The sequence below is a fragment of the Quercus robur genome, chromosome 9, assembly GCF_932294415.1.
Source record: "Quercus robur chromosome 9, dhQueRobu3.1, whole genome shotgun sequence".
In the NCBI taxonomy this organism is placed as follows: domain Eukaryota; kingdom Viridiplantae; phylum Streptophyta; class Magnoliopsida; order Fagales; family Fagaceae; genus Quercus; species Quercus robur.
Genome location: NC_065542.1, coordinates 53,389,119 through 53,409,841, shown reverse-complemented (window position 1 = coordinate 53,409,841; position 20,723 = coordinate 53,389,119). Strand labels below are relative to the sequence as shown.

The 20,723-nt window shown below is 33.0% G+C and overlaps 2 protein-coding genes across 9 annotated transcripts in view; both read left to right on the top strand.

The window, feature by feature from the left end:
• Nucleotides 1-20,723, top strand: part of LOC126699085 (BTB/POZ and MATH domain-containing protein 2-like) — a 47,421-nt gene that overhangs the window by 932 nt on the left and 25,766 nt on the right. The window contains exons 2-3 of one of the 4 annotated variants that reach the window (XM_050396656.1): nucleotides 1,273-1,720; nucleotides 1,958-2,806. In XM_050396656.1, coding sequence (XP_050252613.1) covers nucleotides 1,273-1,720; nucleotides 1,958-2,332 — 823 coding nt within the window. In that variant the 3' untranslated portion in view covers nucleotides 2,333-2,806. Of the gene's footprint in view, nucleotides 1-1,272; nucleotides 1,721-1,957; nucleotides 2,807-20,723 lie in introns of those variants that run through there. The other 3 variants (XM_050396647.1, XM_050396645.1, XM_050396646.1) reach the window with 3 other exon arrangements.
• Nucleotides 9,526-17,339, top strand: LOC126699087 (sugar transporter ERD6-like 5). Of its 5 annotated transcripts, none has more exons than XM_050396659.1 (13): nucleotides 9,527-9,812; nucleotides 10,379-10,441; nucleotides 11,116-11,205; nucleotides 11,304-11,363; nucleotides 11,653-11,718; nucleotides 11,798-11,863; nucleotides 11,940-12,164; nucleotides 12,610-13,365; nucleotides 14,549-14,744; nucleotides 15,102-15,183; nucleotides 16,197-16,247; nucleotides 16,632-16,742; nucleotides 17,041-17,339. In XM_050396659.1, the coding sequence occupies exons 1-8, from the start codon at nucleotides 9,699-9,701 to the stop codon at nucleotides 12,736-12,738; spliced, it is 813 nt and encodes a 270-aa protein (XP_050252616.1). In that variant the 5' UTR covers nucleotides 9,527-9,698; the 3' UTR covers nucleotides 12,739-13,365; nucleotides 14,549-14,744; nucleotides 15,102-15,183; nucleotides 16,197-16,247; nucleotides 16,632-16,742; nucleotides 17,041-17,339. The 5 variants fall into 5 exon arrangements, with proteins under 5 accessions (XP_050252618.1, XP_050252616.1, XP_050252619.1 ...); XM_050396663.1 differs by having other exon boundaries at nucleotides 9,528-9,812; nucleotides 11,940-12,015; XM_050396660.1 differs by having other exon boundaries at nucleotides 9,530-9,871.

Here is a 20,723-nt window from a genome sequence, read left to right as displayed (position 1 = left end):
AATTGAAAAAACTGTCAAAGTATTAATTATTTTTTTTTTCTTTTCCCTTGATTAAATTCAAACATATGATTATTTTGAATTATATGGTCATGGGAAAAGAATCAAAAGATAGAATTGTTTGTGCTTTAGTGGACAATGCTATTCAATTGGGGAACCTAAGGTACTGTATATAAGTTCTCTCTAAAAGGGTTCTTTGTTGGATGATGTTTGTTTAAAAATAGTACCCCCATGCGGTCATGCTTGCATCTGTTACTTCATTTTTGAATGACTTAAATGACTCATGAAAAATTATCATGTTTATTTTTTTAAATTAAACGCATACAATTTACAAAGTTTCTTTAGTATAAGACAGGGAGTAATTGCTTATACGAACCTGTACAAAACACAATTATGCACAATGTTACTGTTTTTATTGTTATAGTTAATAATAATTTGATTCAATATAAGAGCAATTGCATGAATTGTGGACAGAAACCAATGGCAAGATTAGGAATTTTTGAAGTAATAGTAAGTGGCACTCATCTTTTTTGTTGTTGTTGTGGAACTGGAAGTTTTGAAAGAGGTTGATATGTACAAGTGGGTGGTTTTGCTTGTTGAATTTGATAGGTAATGGTTTTCTGGGCTTGAATTTTAGAGCTGAGCCAGGATTGTTAATATGAGAACCCCTTCTTGTTAATGTAAAGACGTAATTTCCGGGCAAACACTGTTCAAAATTTGTGTGTATCACTTTAATCAATAAAGCCTTTATTCCATATAATGTTAGCTTGCTGGATGAGTAACTTTCTGGACTAGTAGGGGTCTGCTACATGAACTCTTTTCCACCTCCTAGCTATATGACATAAGAAAGCCAAATAATGTATAAAATATATTTTTTGATAGGTACAAATGATGTATAAAATATGAGGCAACAAGCACCTATTGTTAGACTCATAAATTTCTAGAGAGCTTAGCAACAAACAATGTTACAATGAACATATCCATGAGATTAAATTGAGATCAGTAGAATAATCTTATTATTCCATATCGCATTAGGCTTAGATGGAACCAGACAGATGGTGTTTTTCTAATTCATGAACTCTTTTTGAGTACTTGTAAGGAGTTTTGATTCAATGACTACTATGTGCATCTTGTGGGCGTAATGTTTTTATGCTATCATGTTATACTTATGACCTACATGCAATCATTTTACATTGAATACCTTTGCTCCATTTTTCATTTAATGTAATCAAGTGGCAAATGTGGTATAATAGTTTTGTTAGTTGGATGTCGTAGGGGTTGCGAGCGATTTTTCAAAAGAACTGATCTAGAGAAATCTGACTACCTCAAAGATGATTGCCTCAAGGTTCACTGTAGTGTAGGTGTTGTGAGATCATCCACCAAGGTTCCTAAGATCTACTCTATTGCAGTACCACCTTCTAACCTTGGTCAGAATTTGGGGCAGCTATTTGAAACTGGAAAGGGAACAGATGTGAATTTAGAAGTTGATGGGGAAACTTTTGCTGCTCATTGTGAAGGGCATAGTTCTGATTATGAAGGTTCATCACCTGAAAGGACTGCGTCTCAACCCTCTAGTCATGTTGAAGACCCTAGTGGTTCTTTCCTAGAGAGGTACCCTCAGTTTCCACCATGGTCGTGCCAAGTGAAGAATCAAGATGGATCTATGAGATGTATGCAACATGAAAGGCCGAAACAAGCTCCGAATGTTCCATGGACCTGCCCGGTATGTTTTTCATTCACCAAGTGCTTTCCACTTTTGGTGCATACCTTATAGTTCTCTTCATGCATATTGAGGCTGATCTTTTTGCTGAGTGCATGTTGATGATTGAATCTCTAAAACAAGCTGTTTATACCCAATTGGACCAAAAGGTCTCTTCAGTGTGTTCTTGCTCTTTTATCTTTTGTAGATTCCATGTTTGCAATTTGTGAAGTTGGGTTCTAAGATCATATATCCTTGCAGAGGGCCCAGTTGGCGGAGTCTCTTATTCAAACTTTGGAGAAATGGTTTGAAGGGCTTGCAGTTGGCCCCTCAGAGCACAATAATGAAGGAGGTTCTAAGAGTCGTGGTACGAGGTCATCTAGGCGGGATAATGGAGGAGGTTCTGGGAGTCGTGGTACGAGGTCGTCTCGTCAAAGGACCTTGAGGTCGTCTCGTCGAAGAACCCGAGGTCCTTCGACACCTTCCAATGAAGATGAAAACAATCAGCTCGGCCAATTCCTTACAAAACAAAGAAACTTGCTTTTCCTTGTATTTTTGTTTATGTTTATGTTTATGTTTTTTCTTTTTCTTTTTTTCTTTTTTTGTCTTTTTGTTTTTTTGTTTTTTGTTAAGTGATGTAGGGTTGTTTAGAAAACTGCTCTGATCACACGGCGGCCAAAGATTCTTGAGGCACACTTTTATTTATTTATTTTTTGTTGCTAAAACCCACTTCTATTAAACAGAAGAAACAATCAAACAGTCTTTCTTCCAAGCATCACAAACTTCAGTTGGGAGGAAGGAGTTCCTATAGCATAGTACACTGTTAATATCACATGTACACTTTGCAAGATAATGTGCTACAAAATTAAGCTCTCTTAACCCAGGAGAAAACAGTAACTACAAAAAGATACATTCACATGTACACACAGTGGCGACTCCAGGAATTTTTTTCAGAGTGTTCCTTAATGAAGCATAATTTTTTCCAATAGTGGTTCCAGGAATTTTTCCTAAATGTATTGTTGTTTAGTTGTTTCATTAATTTGTTTGTCTTTTATAAACTATAATTTGTTATATTGTTGTTTCATTAATTATAAAATTATTAATTGTTTTTTTTTTTATAGCAAAATTATTAATTGTTGTTTAGCCTAATATAATTTAATTTGTATGTTTAATATAATGTATTAGTTAATTAAATTATTAATTATTGTTTATTAGTTGCTTTCTCCAATTAATTATTGGTTAATTAATATTCCAAACAAATAAAGTTAATTAGTTCAACTAATTACTATGGTTGTTTGATACTTGGAATATCACACTATTACTTAACAAAAAAAAAGAAAAGTCAATAAATTGTACAACACAAAAATATATAGGGAGTATAGCTTAAGTCCTAGTCTAAAAAATAGTGATTTATTACATATTTTATGATCATTAGTTGAACTAATCAAATAACACATAGCACACAACCATATTTATTAATTATTAGTTGCACACTTGCAGAAGCACTATCACAGCACATTTGCACTACCCCGACCCCATGCCCCATCCACCCCCTAATTCAACAGACAAGACCCAATGTCCCATAGCCCCAATCACAAGACTGGACAGTGGTAGAGCCAGGAATTTATTCCAGGAAGGGCAAGGTAAACACAATAAAACTCTTAAGTATTAATAAAAATAATGATTGAAAACATTCTTTATTTGACAAATTAACTATAACTTAATAAAGATGGGTCATCTTTCATGGCATTAAAATCATTTATAATTGATTTTGAACTAAATTCTTTAGAAATCACTTACTCAAAAACTCATTGTTCGTCTTGTTATGAAACTTACAAGTCTAAAAACAATAATTTAATTTAATTATCCAAGCCAGTACTATTAATTAAACAAATAATTTAAAATTTTCCTTTTATCAAATTAAATAATAAATTTAATTTAAGTGTTAACTAGGCTGTCGTACGAAACAATCTGTGGTTGCTTTAGGTTTTTTATTATTTAATTTTTGGTTTGAATTAGATTGTTGCTTAGCTGGAAACCATTAAGTGTTTTTGTGTTGTGCAATGAAGTGTCATCGGTGGTGGTGTCTTGCCTTTTCAAACTTAAAGTACAAATATTTATTGAATTGTAGACTTGTAGTGTTAAGTCCAAAAAAGTGAAAAAACTATACTTTAGAGATGCAGACAATAGAACATAGATAGAGAGAGTGAGAAACTCATACCAGACCAAAGATTGCAACAGAGGCGGAGTTGTGGAGGTGGCGTAAATGTCGAGTGGGGCTAATTTGTTGGTGGCTGTCATGGCCACTTGCTCGGTTGCAACTGGCGGCGTAAAAACAATTTTTTTTTTTTTTTTTTAATAAAAATGGCAGTGAGCCTCCTGAAGTGTGGATCTTTGAGGTTAGGAAGTTTGGGTTGTGTTTTTGTGTATTTATTCGGATTTTGGAGTCCTAATTTACAAGGGATTTGAGTTTTTTTTTTTCAAAATTGTTTATGGGTCAAAGATTGGGCTGGGTTTTATTTTTTGGGCTTTTTTTTTTTTTATTTTTGCTTGAAAGTAGACCAAATAATTTTTTTAAAATTTATTTGAGAGTGTTCCTAATTTTGATTAAGGGTGTTCCTAATTTTTTTTTAAAGGGTAAACAAATAAAAAAATTTAATTATTATATATAAAAAAAAAAAAAAAAAATTCAGTTCAGGGTGTTCCTGGGAACACCCTAAGTTCAACATGGCATCGCCACTAGCTTCAAGTAGAAAAAAGGCCTCCAAATTTTAATCAATAGGTTTTTTTTTTTAAATATTATAATAGTGTTAATTAAGTCCAAATATTAGCCAATGAATAAAATAATATTTTTTTATCAAATGAAAAACAAGAAGAAGAAAAAAAAAATGCTACGTCCACAACATTTTTCACAACACTTTTAAAATAAATCCTAAGAAATAGATTGTTACAGGGTATTATTGATGATAAAAAATTAATTTCAATGATGAGTTCAAATTAGAACCAGTAACAAATTAACACCTAAGATTGTTATAAAAATATTATGAATGTAGCACTTCTGAAAAAAGAAAGAACAATACAAAAAAAAATATTCACAACATTTTTCACAAGTTTAGTTAACAAACTTTTACTAGTTTTTATCTAAATCCACCACTAATGTCAATTTTTTACTCACCACTATCAAATTATCAATTTGTCACGTCAACAGGTGTGAAAAGTTTTGTCAAATTTTTTGTCAATAGACTTTCCCAAAAAAAAAAAAATCTACATGGTTCATGTTAATTAGTAGTAATTTCGCATCTAAAACAAGATAATTGAATTTAAGTAATATTTAAATTTTTAAAAATCATATTTAAATATATAAAATGTCTCAATTTCAGTTTTCCCCCTAGGCCCCCAAATACATTAAGCCACCCTTGCATGGAAGGAACATTTTCACCCACAGAACATAGTACCGCAGAAACCAACTCCACTCACTTTGGGCCACAGCTATAGCCAAGTATGAGGAGAAGTGATGTCTTCCGTGTCAAAGTTGGGAATCAAATATTAGAGCCCAAGATTTCCAATCCTCATATGAAAATGAAACTTTCGAGCTTGTTTGAGACCCAATTAGAACTGAGCTGCTAAATTAGTAGTATTTCTTTTTTAACCCTAACGCATATAATTGTTACCCATTGGTTTAAGGTGAATAAAATCATTTGCTTACTAGACTTGCAAGAAATTTATTGCAACTCATGTAATTATTTGATTTGAATAAAGTACTTATGAATCTTATCCAAAAAAAAAAGAGTACTTATGTAAATATTTAAAATTCAAAAGCACTCATTAAAGGCTAAATGAACTTGTCGTGCTATTAATATTCTCAAGATATAATTTTATTTTTACACAATAATTGAAAGATCTTGTAATTTGTCCAAATTTGCCTTCGTAGTGAGCGACCACATCACTATCATCATTATCAACTTAATTATTTGGATTGGAACATCAACAAAAATAGTATTTGAAAAGGAAATGAGTATGCTGACCTTCGGTACAAAAAAATAGAGACTATACTGGTGGAGGGTACGGTGGTCTGATGGTGGCAAAGGCCTGACTGTCTTCTCAGATTTTTCTTTCTCCACCATCTATGATAGACTGAATCTCTCTCCATTGTTCTCCTTCTCGATTCTCCTTGTCTTTCTGCAACATATGTCTCTGTAAACGGTATTTTGGGTTTTTATGTTTTTTTTTTTTCCCTTATACGGTGTAGTGGGCTTTCAATCCATGTACAATCAGTCTTTCAAACCTTTTAAACTGTATATGTGTTAGTTTTTTAAATGGGTTTTTTTCCTACATGGCAACACCTCCTTAATTGCAGGAAAAAGTTTTTGTTATTATATATAGCATATGATATGATATTGATTGATAATACAAAGTTTAAACTTAAAATTAATCAAACTCTAACTAGAGAAATTATATTTTCTATCATAACTAAAAATGAGATGTTTTTCAGTAATTCAAAAATTATATTAGAAATAAAATTGGAAAATTTTATAATCTCATTTTTTGATATTTCATTTAACCTTATATATAATCATAATCTTCATACACCATGACTTTAAAAAATCTAATGAATAGTTTTACATTTTATTTAAAGTCTACAATTATAATCTTTAAGGATAATTACAGTAAACCCACCTATGGTATGGCCCGTCTTCACTTTGCCTACCTGTGGTTTAAAACTTTATACTTTGCCCACCTAAACTTCAATTCGTTACCCATCCGTTACCCACCTCTATTAAAATCAGGGGTAAAAATGTATTTTACTTTCACTTTTTTGTCTCTCTCCTCTAAAACAAAAAATAACAGAAAAAATTCAAACAAACAAGATAAAAAAGGGGGTTTTGTAGCTTGGGTTCAAGAACACACTACCTCTTGGTATGAACAGTCTTGAGCCAATTAATCCAAATAAAATTTTCATATTCGCACAAATCCTAAAAAACATTTACAAAAATCCTACACTTGAAAGTGCTCTACTCTAATTTCACAAAAATCCTATTAGAAACTTTCAGTCATTCACAAAAATCATACACAGCTTCACCTTAGTTCTCTCTCAAATCTCAAACCAAAACCAAAGCAAACCCCTCTTCAAAACTCAGACCCACCACAATAGCAAAGAAAATAAGATAGCAGAGAGAGAGGCGGATCGAAGTCACAGTTGGAGCCAAACTCAACGCGAAGGAACCCATGGCCAAAGCTAGAACTTGCACTGTTGCAATGGTTCTTTCACCACCACCATTAACGACCATGGTTCTTTCTCTTGCCTTTGCTGGAAGTCATTTGAAATCCTTTGATTCTCTCCTACTACTTTCAATCTGAGAATGAGATTGGGTTTTATGTTGGGTTTGGTTTTGGGGGTTTGTTAATTTATTGCAATTTGATTGGATTTAAATTAGTGGGCCTCATGTATTCATTATTTTATCTAACTTGCCCTTTGGTGGATGGAGAATTTTGTTTCTTTTTGTCCTTTGGCCCTTTTGGATGTTAAGAATAAACATATGGGTTTGATTTCATGAGTTGATGGTTGTATAGATTTCAGTAGATGTGCTTTTGGTTGTCGTTGGAATACAGTTCCATGTTTGAGTTTTCTGTCAAATGTTAAAAGAGTGCCATAACAAGAATCGTGTTAGTGGGGTCCAATGTAGTATATTAGATTAGAATAGAGTTCTTTGATTCTGGAAGCTATTGGATTTTTTATTTTTTATTTATTTTTTATATATTTGATCTGTATTCCTCCACTTTGTTCTTGTAGAAGTTCTTAAGCAATCAAAACCCTAGCTTTTTAATTCTTGTTATATTTGTTTTTGCCTAAAAATGTGTTTTTCTAACGGCAAACGGAGAGGTGGGTTACAGAAAGCTAACGGAAGTTACCTCAGGTGGGCAAAATGTAAAGTTTTAAACCACAGGTAGACAAAGTGAAAACAGGTCATATCATAGGTGGGTTTATTGTAATTATCCCTAATCTTTATACACCATAACTTTAAAAAATCTAATGAACAGTTCTACCTCTTATTTAATGTCTATGTTATTGAAATCATCAACCAGTAAATATATGATAATGACAAGATTATGAAAAATATGATAAAACTGTTTTTTTTTTTTAATCTTTACAAAGTTTATGGATTAAAATAGTATTTTACCTAAAAAATTATCACGCACAACGTACGGGTATGCGACTAATTGTTATAGAAGATGACTTATTTAATTAGTTAGGTTAAGTAAATTATATACATTACACGTGATAATGAAAAAAATTATATTTCTTTTGAGGGTTGAAGCTAAAACTCAAATTATGCTCGAGTTAAAAAAAAAAATTCCAAATTTTTTTTTTATGATATTTAGTTTTTTTTTTTTGGAGAAGATTTTATGATATTTAGTTAAATTATTGATATATTAGCATTTCTTTCAATCAGCAATAAAGGGGACAAGGACAAAGATAGCATCACATCCAGGAAAATATTACTAAATAGCAAGGTTATCGATTCCGTACCGTACCGGCCGGTACAGCCTGAATATTCCGTATCGACCAGTAATCCAGTACACTCGACCCCCCCGTTTCGTATCGGAAAAAATACCGGGCGTACCGGCCTCGTACCGGGCGTACCGGCTAATTTCGGGCAATACCGGCTAGTACCGGGCGTACCGGCCGGTACAGAAAAAAGTTTTTTTTTTTTTTTTAAGTTTTGTAATTTTTGAATTTTTGTTAGGACAGAATGGTAACTTATTTGCATTAACTTATTAGTATTATTTGTTTTCTTAGTATGCAATGGTAACTTTTAAGCTTTCTATTTTTTTTTCCCTTTTAATTGATACTAAAGTCTAAAACTAGGATTTTTTTATAAAATAACTATAAAAGCCAAACTATATTATTAGTTAGCTTAGGTTTGAAACAATTTTGGGATCTAACAACTCGAGTCTTTGAGACTCGATTTCACTGTAGCAAACCGAGTTTAAGAGACTCGATTTCTGTGTATCTTCTTCCTCCTTTCTTTTTTCTCCATTTCAGGTCCTGTTCATCATCTTCTTCCCTTCTTTCTCCATTTCAGGTCCTGTTCACCATCTTTTTCCCTTCTTCCAAACCCCCAAAAATCCATTTCATCTAAATCCCTTCTTCCTTCTCCATCTAAATCCATTTCTCAAAATCCCAAACCCAAATCACGATTTCAATCGGAGCAAAAATCCAAACCCAAAAATCATGATTTCTTCCTGCGTTGGTGGGTTTCTGCGCTGCTCACGATTTCTTCCTGCGTTGGTGTTTTCTGGGCTTTGTGCTGTGATTTCTGGGTTGCGTTTTCTGGGCTTTGTGCTGTGATTTCTGGGTTGCGGTTTGTGCTGTGATTTCTGAGACAAATCGAGTATTAGTGAGTCAAGTTCCAATGGAAATCGACTCTTACGAACTCGATTTGCTACAGTAAAATCGAGCACTACATACTCGAGTTGTTAGATACTAAAATAGTTTCAAACCTTAGCCAACTAATAATATACTTTGGCTTTTATAGTTATTTTATAAAAAAATCCCTAAAACTATGAATAATTAGTTCTGAATTGAGGAAATGTTTTATGGTAAACTTTTATATTTATTATAATATATATATACACAGACACATACATACATACATATATATACATATATATTTATAAATATAAAAAATAGCGATAAACCCGAAACGGTACACTTGTATTAACCGGTATCCGAGATATATCATACCGGTGGCCAAACCAGTATGACCTCCGGTACGGTATTGACATCCTTGCTAAATACCAACAAAAGTGTCTCATGATGAACCCCACGTGGGTCCGCCTTTAACATTTCTTTTCCATTCTCTCTTAACTCAGAAACTCCACTCTTCCATCCTTCCTCTCTCCGTGACACACAAATTGAATTCTTTGTCATCCAAAGAGAATTACGACATGGGCAGATAAAGCATTGAAGGCGAGCTATCAACTCCTATAGTTGCCAAAGATGAACAGCATCAAGTATATGGCAGTGGTACTAGTAGTGGTGACCATGTTTGTGCCAACAGTATTGGTTGTGATGGTGGTGGTGAGAGTCAGATTGGATCTTTTTCAGCCACAGGTATGGTTGTGCTTAGCACTTTGGTTGCTGTCTCTGGTTCCTATGTTTTTGGCACAGCTGTAAAGCTGTAAGTCATCTTACTTTTGCATAGAGTGGTCCACACTCTCTAGTCCACATGGTATTTTGATGCGTTTATGCATGATGAGTATCAAATTTTGCAAATCTGTAGAGAACTCAAATTCTATGATATCTAACTAGATTCATTTGAAAATTGAAATGGAGAGAAACTATTGTAACTCGAATCTTTTTTTTTCTTTTTTTTTTTCAAAAACTAGCTCAAATCATTGGAATTAATTAACACTTTAAGAATTATTAAAGCGTTTATTAATTCCAATGATTTGAAGTGTCACAATGTTTTCTATGCTACTAGAGCTAACCTACTAGGCCATGATAGAACATATATTAGTTGAATCACCAAATTTTTGTAGGGATTTTACATACAAATGCATCTAAATGTTTGGGTTGTAGATTTGTCAATGGATTGCAGGCTTAGTCTTTTGTAACATTGGAGAGAATAACTGAATAAGACAATAATGGGATGGGTATCTTTATAATTGATTTTCTAGGTGGGATATTCATCACCTGCTCAGACTGGAATCATGGATGACCTGGGTCTTATAGTGGCTAAGGTGGGTGTAAAACTATAAAGTGCATTTTTACTTTTGGCAAATGATATTATCACTTTAGAACACTTTTAAGCACTTGAACTATCTTGCTCTGGAAACATCTTTTGCTATGAATATAACATTTGCATTATTTTAACCATTTTTCCATTTATATATTAATTTCATTGACATTTTGAATAAATTTCAGTATTTATGCTTCTATTGTCTGGGATTATGGTGATCTATGACAACAAATCTTCATGTGAAGATACCACTATTTGAGCTCTACTACATGGAAAAAGAAGAAGGGTTATATTTGGAAAATCATATCCACATGGCAAGATCACAAACACAGTTCATCACCTAGCTTGTATTTTTCTAATCAGATTGGAATAAAATTTAACTATGATTTTGAGAAATGTTAGATACAATTAAAAGGCATACAACATTTAGGATGAATGACATTTCAAAGTTTGAATGCTGAGAATAATTAGTTGGTAGTAAGGACTATATGACTTGGAGATACTGATCTGACCTTCATAGAGAAGTCACTGTTTGAGCTTTCAAAATGAAGTGAAATGTTGTATCGTGTTGCTTTATGCAAAATCCATTTTGCTGCATTGTTTCGTAAACTATCTTTTGCTTGCCTTATACATTTTTGTATATGATTTTCTCAACATCTTTTGGTTATACTGCAGTACTCACTTTTTGGTTCAATATTGACAATTGGAGCAATGATGGGTGCAATAGTGAGTGGCCAAATAGCAGATTACATAGGTAGAAGAGGTGTAAGTACTTCACCCTGAAATCATCATCGGTGGTATTATTAAGGTTCAAGCTCCACAGCTCATCAGTTTTTCAATTTGTTGGTTGTTTTGCAAGGCAGACAATGGGCTTTTCAGAGATATTCTGCCTGGCAGGGTGGCTAGCCATAGCATTCTCAAAGGTTTTGAATCCCATCTCTCTGTTTTATGCAGTTCCAAACATTGATGTTAATGTTACATGCATGACAACCCCTACATTTTATCTGAAAAGATGTTTACATAAGGATAATGGAAATCATTGAGGCAGCATCACAATTTTGTAGTTGCTCTTACATAAAACTAAAGTTTAGATGATCATCCATGATGAGGAACAACTATGTCACAAAATTGTTTCAGGAATTAATTTGTCGTAAGTGGATATGTTATCTTAGCTTCACTTCATAATGTCAAATGCTTGGTGCTTGTTGAAAGGGTGCTTGGTGGCTTGACCTTGGGAGACTGTTGGTAGGTTGTGGGATGGGACTCCTTTCCTATGTGGTAAGTTGTTAGAATACAATTTCAATGATTTATCTTTCATGTAAACAGTAAAATTAATTGTGTTCCCGATAGCAATTAGGTACCTATATATATAGCAGAAATAACACCTAAGAATCTTCGGGGAGGGTTTACAACTGTTCATCAGGTAAGGCAAAATTCTCATGAATATGGAAACCATGTAAGTCATTGCCCCGTTCACCTATTAATTGCCACTCATACAGTTGATGATTTGTTGTGGGGTATCGTTAACATATTTAATTGGAGCTTTTGTGAAATGGCGAACTTTGGCTCTGATTGGTAAGCTTCCCTGCTCTTGTCCTGTATTCTTGTCATTTGAAGGTAGTTTCATAATAAGGCTTCTTCTTTTTTTCTTTAATTTAGGAACTATACTATGTCTAGTACAACTTCTTGGTCTATTCTTTAGTCCAGAATCTCCAAGATGGCTGGTGAGTTATTCAAAATTTTATTAGAAGATGTTTTTGGAAGGTGTTGGGAAAATAACACATTGGGAAGACTCCAATTGAGGAGTTAATATAACATATCACGACACCAATCAACCCAAAAGCATGAGGTAATGGGTTTAGGCTTAATTATATTATATTTAATCACTCACTTTTGTCATTATTATCCAATACGAGACTTTACTACTTTTAACTGAACAATTTACAACTAACCACACCACTCCATTGTAAATATTCTAACAAAAGGTGCTCTTTGGATAATGCATTTGAAAACTAGAAAAAAACAAAGAGTTAAAGTTTTGCTAATCATTGCCTTTTCCATTATTCTTTTTTTTAGCCAAGTACATGTGATTTGACTAAGATGTCTAAATGCTATAAAGTGGCAAAGCAAATTCAAGCATTGACTGACATGTTTATATGATTTTTTTAGGCAAAAATTGGTCAAAAGAAAGAGTGTGAAGCTGCTATACAGCACCTTAGGGGGCAGAATGCTGATATCACTCCAGAAGCTACTGAGATTAGAGTAAATTTTGGACTTCAGATGTCAATGAGAATATAACTCTTTGTTTCCTCTTTAACTAGAAAAATTACATACTAGTCTTGAATATTTTCCAACAATTTCACTTAGAAACAAGTATTGACATGGTTTTTAAATCATTTTATGGGAGTACACAGAAACCCTTCAACAGTTTTTTGAAGCTAGAATTCTTGACTTATTTCAATGGAAATATGCTCATTCACTTATTGTAAGCTTTTGTATCATAATCTTTGTAGTCCGTTTTTTAATTTTTTAGATAGGTTTGATCTTTTTGGCTAACATAAAAGTGGGTTTGGAAGTTGAATAGAGGAATACTTTGTCAATGACAGGGTTTTCGGGTAGTATTGGGACCATAGCAATTGTCATTGTTCAAGTTCTTGACTCTCTTTGCGGAATTCCAACATTTGCTTCTGCTTAATGCTTTTTAAGTGATTTACATGAATTTGTACAGATTCCAATGACAGCATTAGGGGTAATTTTGATGGATAAATCTGGAAGGCGGCCACTTCTATTGATAAGAAGGTTAAGAAATCTCTACCATGTAATGGAGTTGAACGAAAATAATTTTGAACTCCAATATATTCACAGGTTTCTGCAGCAGGAACATGCTTGGGTTGCTTGCTTGTGGGATTGTCATTCTTCTTGCAGGTATTTTCTACAGAAAAATCTATTTTTCTTGAAAACTAGTTTCATCGGTTTTGTTGAATATTTCTTAATAGAATAAAGATTTAATTATGCAAGATCTTCAAACATGGACCAAGACAACGCCAATTTTAGTACCTGTTGGTGTACTGGTATTGCAATTATTCCAAGGACAATTTTTTGTTCTTATAAAACATCCAAAGAAAGAACAGCCTGTGAAAAATGTGATTTTGCTTTTATCTCCAACTTTCGTCATTTTATCCATCGCCTGAGTACTTTTGAGAGTGGAAATCCTATTAAGTTTAAAAGCTCATAAAATGAATGTTGTTTAATACCATTACTATTGGTTGTATTTAACCAGTTAGTAGCGATCTGGAAATACTTTTTGCTGCTTTGAAAGCATGAGTATTTCAAAAGGTCTTGCATAAAGTTGTGGATTTTTATGATCTGATTTTGGTCATCTATTACAGCTCTCAATCTATATTCATGGTGCAATTGGCTTGAGGGTCACAATTCCAACATTGTACACCAGTTGATGTTAATTGTTGGTTTGAGCAAAATTCTTAGTGGTTTAAAGATTCGTTAAGTTGAATTTATCTGTTTGGCTTGAGGGTCACAATTCCAACATTGTACACCACTTTTAAGCTTACCCAAAATCAAGATCAAAATCCGCAAGTCAAGATCAAAATCAACACAAGGCCAATCTGCCTTGTGATGGAGGTGGAGGACTGGCTGGAGGGATGAGGAAGACGATGGGGCGCCGGAGGGAGGACAAGCGCGCGCGTCATTGATGACTCGATGTGGTTCTCTCTCTGTCTCGGGTCTGTGGCTGGGGTTTTTGGGAGAAGAAAGTGATTACTGACAGAATAAAAATAATTAAATGGGTTAATTATCATTTTGCTCCCTAACCTTTGAAATTTCTCTCTCCCTCTAAAATTTAATTATTATTATTTTTCTTGTCTTCTTCCAGTTTTCAACGTAGTAGGTAGCAAGCACATGGCAAATTCACTTTTCTGATTATAGCTTTTTGGTTTAGATTATGATCTATCCTCATTGAATGGATCACTAGCTAGCTTTATAGTCCATGTCCTAATTTATGAGTATAGACCATTTGCATTCTTTCTATAACAATATGTTACCTGAATATAAAACCAACAATCTTGTTATGTTGAGTTCATGTGATATCTAGGAATGGCAAGCACGGTAACGGGAAGATACAGAGGAGCTGCATAGAAGACGTCAACAGGAAGAGGAAGAAGAGAAAGGAAAGGTTAAAGAGTATTGTGAAATTGCACACACTTGAAAGGGTATCCAGAAAAAAAAAATGCCACAGAGACTGGTTTCTAGCTTCATCAGAGCTGCTAGAGATTGGAGAAGTGGTGAAGGTAATCAGAATGTACAATATCAAAGCCATTAGCTCATAAATTGCTTTATATGTCAAGAGATTGAGGCTTTAAAATAAAGAGAATGTGTTCATTTCTAAAGAGTGTTTTCTGTATATACAGATTGATAGAAATCCTTCTGAAAAGTAAAAGCCCTTTCCTTATTCTTTTTTGGCTGCTTTTCTTTTTATTACTTAGGGAATATTTATGTCTTATAAGTTATATCTAAGGACATCCCATTTCGTTGCTATCCATCGTCATACATCCTTTGTAGCATGTAGCATGTTCCATAAGTGGTAATCTAAGTCAAACTGTTCTTATAGGATAATTGTAACTATTGATTAATATTCTTACACGCAGGAAATTGGGGAAGCTGCTGAGAAAGGAGAACTCAATGGGCTTGTTTTAATGGTCATATGGAATAGCCCTGATCTTGCTAGACGTAATGTAACTTGGTCTTTTGTTGTCTCTCACTTTTGTGTGGCATCTTTGCTTCTAATGCAAAGTTGTTGTAGTGTAATATTTGGCAAACCTTTTTTTTTTCAGTGTGCCAATGTAAATTCTTGCAATCACTGATTACTGCAATGTTCAAATTTGATGGCTGCTGTTATAAATTTCTCTATAGGTATAGGAGCATATTTGATTTTCAGCATTAGTTTCATAAATCTCAAGGATTTGTACTAAATACCTATATTGCTACCTTTTTAAAAAATAAAGTTTGTATTTTACACCAGAGTTTGAAGAAAACAGTATGTATGAATCTGGAATTTATGAGTAAATTGTTGACTAAATAAATCTCATGAAAGAAAATCGAATAAGTGAAGAAGTGCTACACAAAACAGAATAATAATCGAGTCTTTTAAACTATAGAAGCTCGTAAGTTTAGCTATTTCTAATGGGCAAGGCATCCTTATCGATTATGGACTCCGGTGACCAAAGTTACTCTCAATTGCATATTATTATTTTGAGGAGGAGAGAGTTATAGTTCTTCTTCTAGGAGGTTTCTCTCACTTACAAAAGAATAAGGTATCAAACAAACAGAGAAATAAAATACTGTTAAACCTTCATATTCAATCTGATATATAACACAATACCTGTAACTCTGGGAACTTCATGCTCGTATTGGTCATGGGTTGAGAATGGGGATTGAAATCTATGATATCTAATCTCATTGTTCCACAGTAGGTCAGTGGTAAAGCAGTTGGCTATTAATTGACTGGTCATAGGTTTTACTAGATGTCTAACAAAATTTACTTAAGACCTCTTAATTTGTAATTTTGTTTTAAAGCAAGAATTGGGAACTCCTTTGTCTTTTCAGCATATGGCTTTCCCTTGTTTTTTTATTTGTTCCATGTAAATCTTACCACTATAGTTTGAGTTCAACAAAATTCGATGCAATGCAGTCTCTTTTATCTCTCTCTTGTGTTGATTCATAATTTTATCTCATTTTTCCAGGATGAAATGGATGCTGTGAGAAGTCTTGATCTGTTATACAGAAAGGCTGAGGTATACACTTTGTTCACTATTAGTTCCTGGCATAAAGTTGTTAGTTTAAATAAGCTGATGGGTTCTAACTTTCAAAACCAAATGCTGAACTTTATTGAATCTTGTCTGAAATAGTGCTGATTTTTAGTAGAGTTCCTTATATAATTATTCTATCCTAGCACATCTTGCACTATAATTACTCCTTCAAGCCCCTTCTTTTCATTCTCTAGTTTCGTTTCTTCTTTAGCATCCATGGGGGAAAAAAGAATTATAAGATTTATATTTTACTTTTAAAAAGTTAAATAAAAAGATTTATATTTTACTTAATATTCTATACTGAAATTTTGAAATGCGGGGCTATTTCTGCCAGATGCTGCTCAACAACCTTTTGAATATGTATGATAGGTTTGATGATGAAGGTTGGCTGAAGGAATGCAAAAAACACACATGGTTGGCACCTTTCCATGAGAGGATCCATTTAGCGTTCTTGTTCCAACAGGATTTGAAATTAACAAGGTATGCTTCAGATATACAAATTATATGTCCTATGGCTAGTTGAACTACATAATAGCCACAACTAGTGTGTTTCCTGTAGAACTAAATGATATTTTGTGACAGCCCTGATCCCCCTTTTTCTTGAATATCTAGATGTTAGGCTTTAGTTTCAACTCTATGATGTTAGGTTTTTAGAGTAAACTCTATGGTGCCTTTTCGTTTAGTCTCTTGTATATCTATGCTTCATTCTTGATTTACCTGGAGTAGATGATACTTTTGTTCTTCTAGCAGTATTATTGAACTACAATTATTGTTGCAGGTTTAGTAATGGTTTTGTAGGCTATTATGGTACCACATGGCACAATACATTTTTAGCTTTACAGATTGCAGCTCTACGACTAGTGCAAAGGTTAGGAATTGATTTGTAAAGAAATCATGCTTACCTTTAACCATTGATTTGTTCTTTTTATTGGAAATAAAATTATTAAGGGAAGAGACCAAAAAAAACTAATTAAAGTCTCTTCTTCTTGTTTTGGGGGTTAAGGTTATACTCTCCACATGGCTTGTACATATGTTGCATAAATTTGAAAAGAAAAAGAAACAATTATCCAACTTCAAGCCATTGTAATGTCTTAATTAAACTTTCCCAAGTATTCTTGGAAAATTTATTGGTTTTGAATATGATTCATCTGTAAGAAATTAAAAATTCTTATAGTTTAGTAATCTAATTCGTGTAACATATATTGTATAATAATTTATCCAAAAAAAAAAGCATATATTGTATAACTAATACTTGAAATAGGAATGGAGAATAAGCAAGAGACATGCTTACTTATTAATTAAAGGAAAATGTTGAGAACTAATACCTTTGGATATTTGGAAAGAACTTTCATGCAATAGAAATTAATTTTTTTGATTTTTAGGACACTTCTTCTATGGTAATTAGGAATGCTGGACACTCGAAAATGAGTTTGCAAACCTATTTTGATCCTTTAATGGGAAGTGCCTTTGTTAACCTTCTAGAAGTGCATAATTGTCAAGGAATTGTGTTGCTCTTGTCAATTTTATACCAAATGAATCTTTTCATAATTCTTTCACTAGAATGGTTCATATTCCATGGTGCCTAAAACAAATTTATATTTCAAATGCTAAACTATTATAATTTCTCAAAGACACGTATCTGCAGGAGCCCATCCCAAAATTCAGCTTTTGCCAACTGCGAGACCAATTTTTACTATATTTTGAAAGTAGATTTAGAGACTAGAATGCAGTTGGGTCTCAAGAAGAATCATTCTGAAGATTCTCCTGTGGTTCTATATATTAGGATTAGTGCCCTTAAATCCTATTGTATGATGCTATGTATGATATTATGTATGACTTAATGTTGTGATTAATAAATTTGTTTTACTATTATCTAAAATAATAGTAACATGAATATTTGGACATTATCATATAGTCCATGAGATGCATAGACCACAAGTTCTTTGTAAACTCGAAATTTTAATTCGTAGCCGGTGATGAAATTGGACATTTCATCTATGAAGACTATGACATATCAACTAAAATGATTTGTCTTGATCATGGAAGTGGAGACTTCTAGTTAATATATTGATATGTTTTAAGAGTTAAGACATATTGAACTGGATAGCTGTGAGATTTATTATTCTCCTAACAACTGTCAAATGAATAATAAATCTCACGACTTCTATTTACATGAATTCTTAATCCTAAGAGAATAATGAACCTGATCATGAAGTGTAGGTTACTTTAATATATCAGGAGTGAGATCTAAAGTCACGATCAAAACCTTAATATGTTGGGCAGCCACATTTAGTGTTGATGAAACATATATTCTCAAGATAGAATTCATAATCTCTTAACAAAGATATAAAATATTCCCTTGAGATAAGTTTAATCGGTTTGGTTATTCAAAGTATTTGGCCTAACCACTTCAGTAAGGAGTTACTAAAGTATATATTTATAAAATTGGATTTCATAAATATATGATGAATAACTTAAAGGATTAAACCAGGTACTCAAAGACTAAGATGTAGTAATCTTCAAAGTGGCAGTCTACATTCATGACTTTGTATTACTATGAATATTTTATGAAGGGGTTGCATGTATAATAAAGTCTTGGAATATAATTTATTAATAAGGTCTAGAGTGCAATTCTGTTTATATAATGGTACTAAATATAATTAATAATAACTTTGAACTTGTCAAGAGTTGACAGAAAAGCCTAAGGCCCATTGGAGCTAGAGTCTTATTTGTTCCCTTTTGGTCTCACTCCAAGCCACATACTAAAGCCCATTTGGAATGGTTCAAAAGGCTAGCCTAATTAGATACTCAGTTAAATATAAGGAGAGAAACATACAAAATTTTGGGTTAGACAAAATGGTGTGTATGTGAATGTAAATCACTCTCTTATTCTCCCTTGGAAACTAATTGAGAGACCACACTTCTTGGGTATTAAGTGGAATTGAAGTGAAGATTAAAAGTATTCCCAAGTACTTCTAATCTTTGGTTTTTGAATTTCACCGCATCATGGTACTCTCTCTTATTCTTGAATTCTGAAAATTACATAGTACATGTTATCAATAGTGAATGAAGTAGATCCGTTAATTTTTCCGTTGCTTATGTTTTGTATGCGATACAAACATGTATTTTTCCAACACTATATAATTTCTATTTCTAGATATTTACATTGATCTGCCTTTATCTTATCTCTTTTTAGAAGAGGGATCTGTGTGAGGGTCCTATGCCTTGCCTAGATATGTGTTTGTTCATCTTATTTCCCATTACAACACTTGTGGTTGCTAATATTATTGTGGAAGAAGAATGTGAACTTATTCATGAAAGTCAACACAACCCACCAATTAAAGGAAGGTGTTTTGTTTCATGGTACTACAAGTTTAAACACAATAAGGGAGATGAAATGTGGCTACATATGATTCTAGATAATGGTGTATACTAGACTAAGTATAATGTTAACCTTCCAAAGGAACTATGTCATTATTTACTTAAAGGCCAAACTTAATATGGCATATTATTAGTGTTTGATAAGAGTTATCATAATAGCACTAATAATGAGAATATTTCGCAATCAATCATAGTGTTTATAATATACTTGCTATCAAGGAATTATAGACATGGGATTGGGTTGTTGTTTCATATTTTATATTATGGTTTTATTAAGGTTCCATACTATATGTTTATATGCTAAATTGATAATGTCTGGTTTACTTATTATATTCATGTTTGTTATTTTCAGATTTAAATCATGGCATCTTTTAGCCCACTTGTTGCTATTCTTAATCAAAACAAACTGACTAGATCCAACTATGTTGACTAGGAATGAAATTTGGAAATTTTTCTAACTACTGAAGAGCACAAGTATATGCTTAGTTGACCTTGTCCTAACTTTCCATCATTAGATACTCCTCTTGAGAAAAAACGGCGGTATGATCGTTGGAAGAAATCTAATGAGATGACCAAGGGCTATATCCTAGCATCTATTTCAAAGGTTTTACAGCATCAAATGCAAGATGTAGAACTAGTTTCGGACATAATGCTAAGTCTGAAGGAGATGTTTGGTGAGCAAGGCCGTTCTGCAAGGCAAAAAACTATGAGGCAAATTTATAATACCAAAATGGCTGAAGGTACTTCAGTGAGGGAGCATTGTCCTAGGATGATCTCTCATATGAATACATTGGAAGTTTTGGGTGCTGATATTGATGGAAAATTCCAAGTGGATATGATACTCCAGTCACTACCAAAATCATTCAAGGAATTCAAACTTAATTATAACATGAACAAAAAGATTTATACATTGTTTGAATTAATGAATGAGTTGGTGGCAGTGGAAGGCATTCTTGTACATTCAGTATTAATGCTAATATGGCTGAAGCTTCTACTTCTCAACCTAAGTCGAAAGGCAAGGGTAAGAAGAAGAAGAAGAAGAATGACTTCATCAAGCAAGATGGTAAACAAATTGCCTTA

Excerpts from the sequence above, each read along its gene's own strand:
- LOC126699087 (XM_050396659.1), top strand. The coding sequence starts at position 9,699 with ATGAACAGCATCAAGTATATGGCAGTGGTACTAGTAGTGGTGACCATG. Across the intron at positions 9,813-10,378 it reads TGGATCTTTTTCAGCCACAG|GTGGGATATTCATCACCTGC; the intron begins GTATGGTTGTGC and ends TTGATTTTCTAG. Across the intron at positions 10,442-11,115 it reads TGGGTCTTATAGTGGCTAAG|TACTCACTTTTTGGTTCAAT; the intron begins GTGGGTGTAAAA and ends GTTATACTGCAG.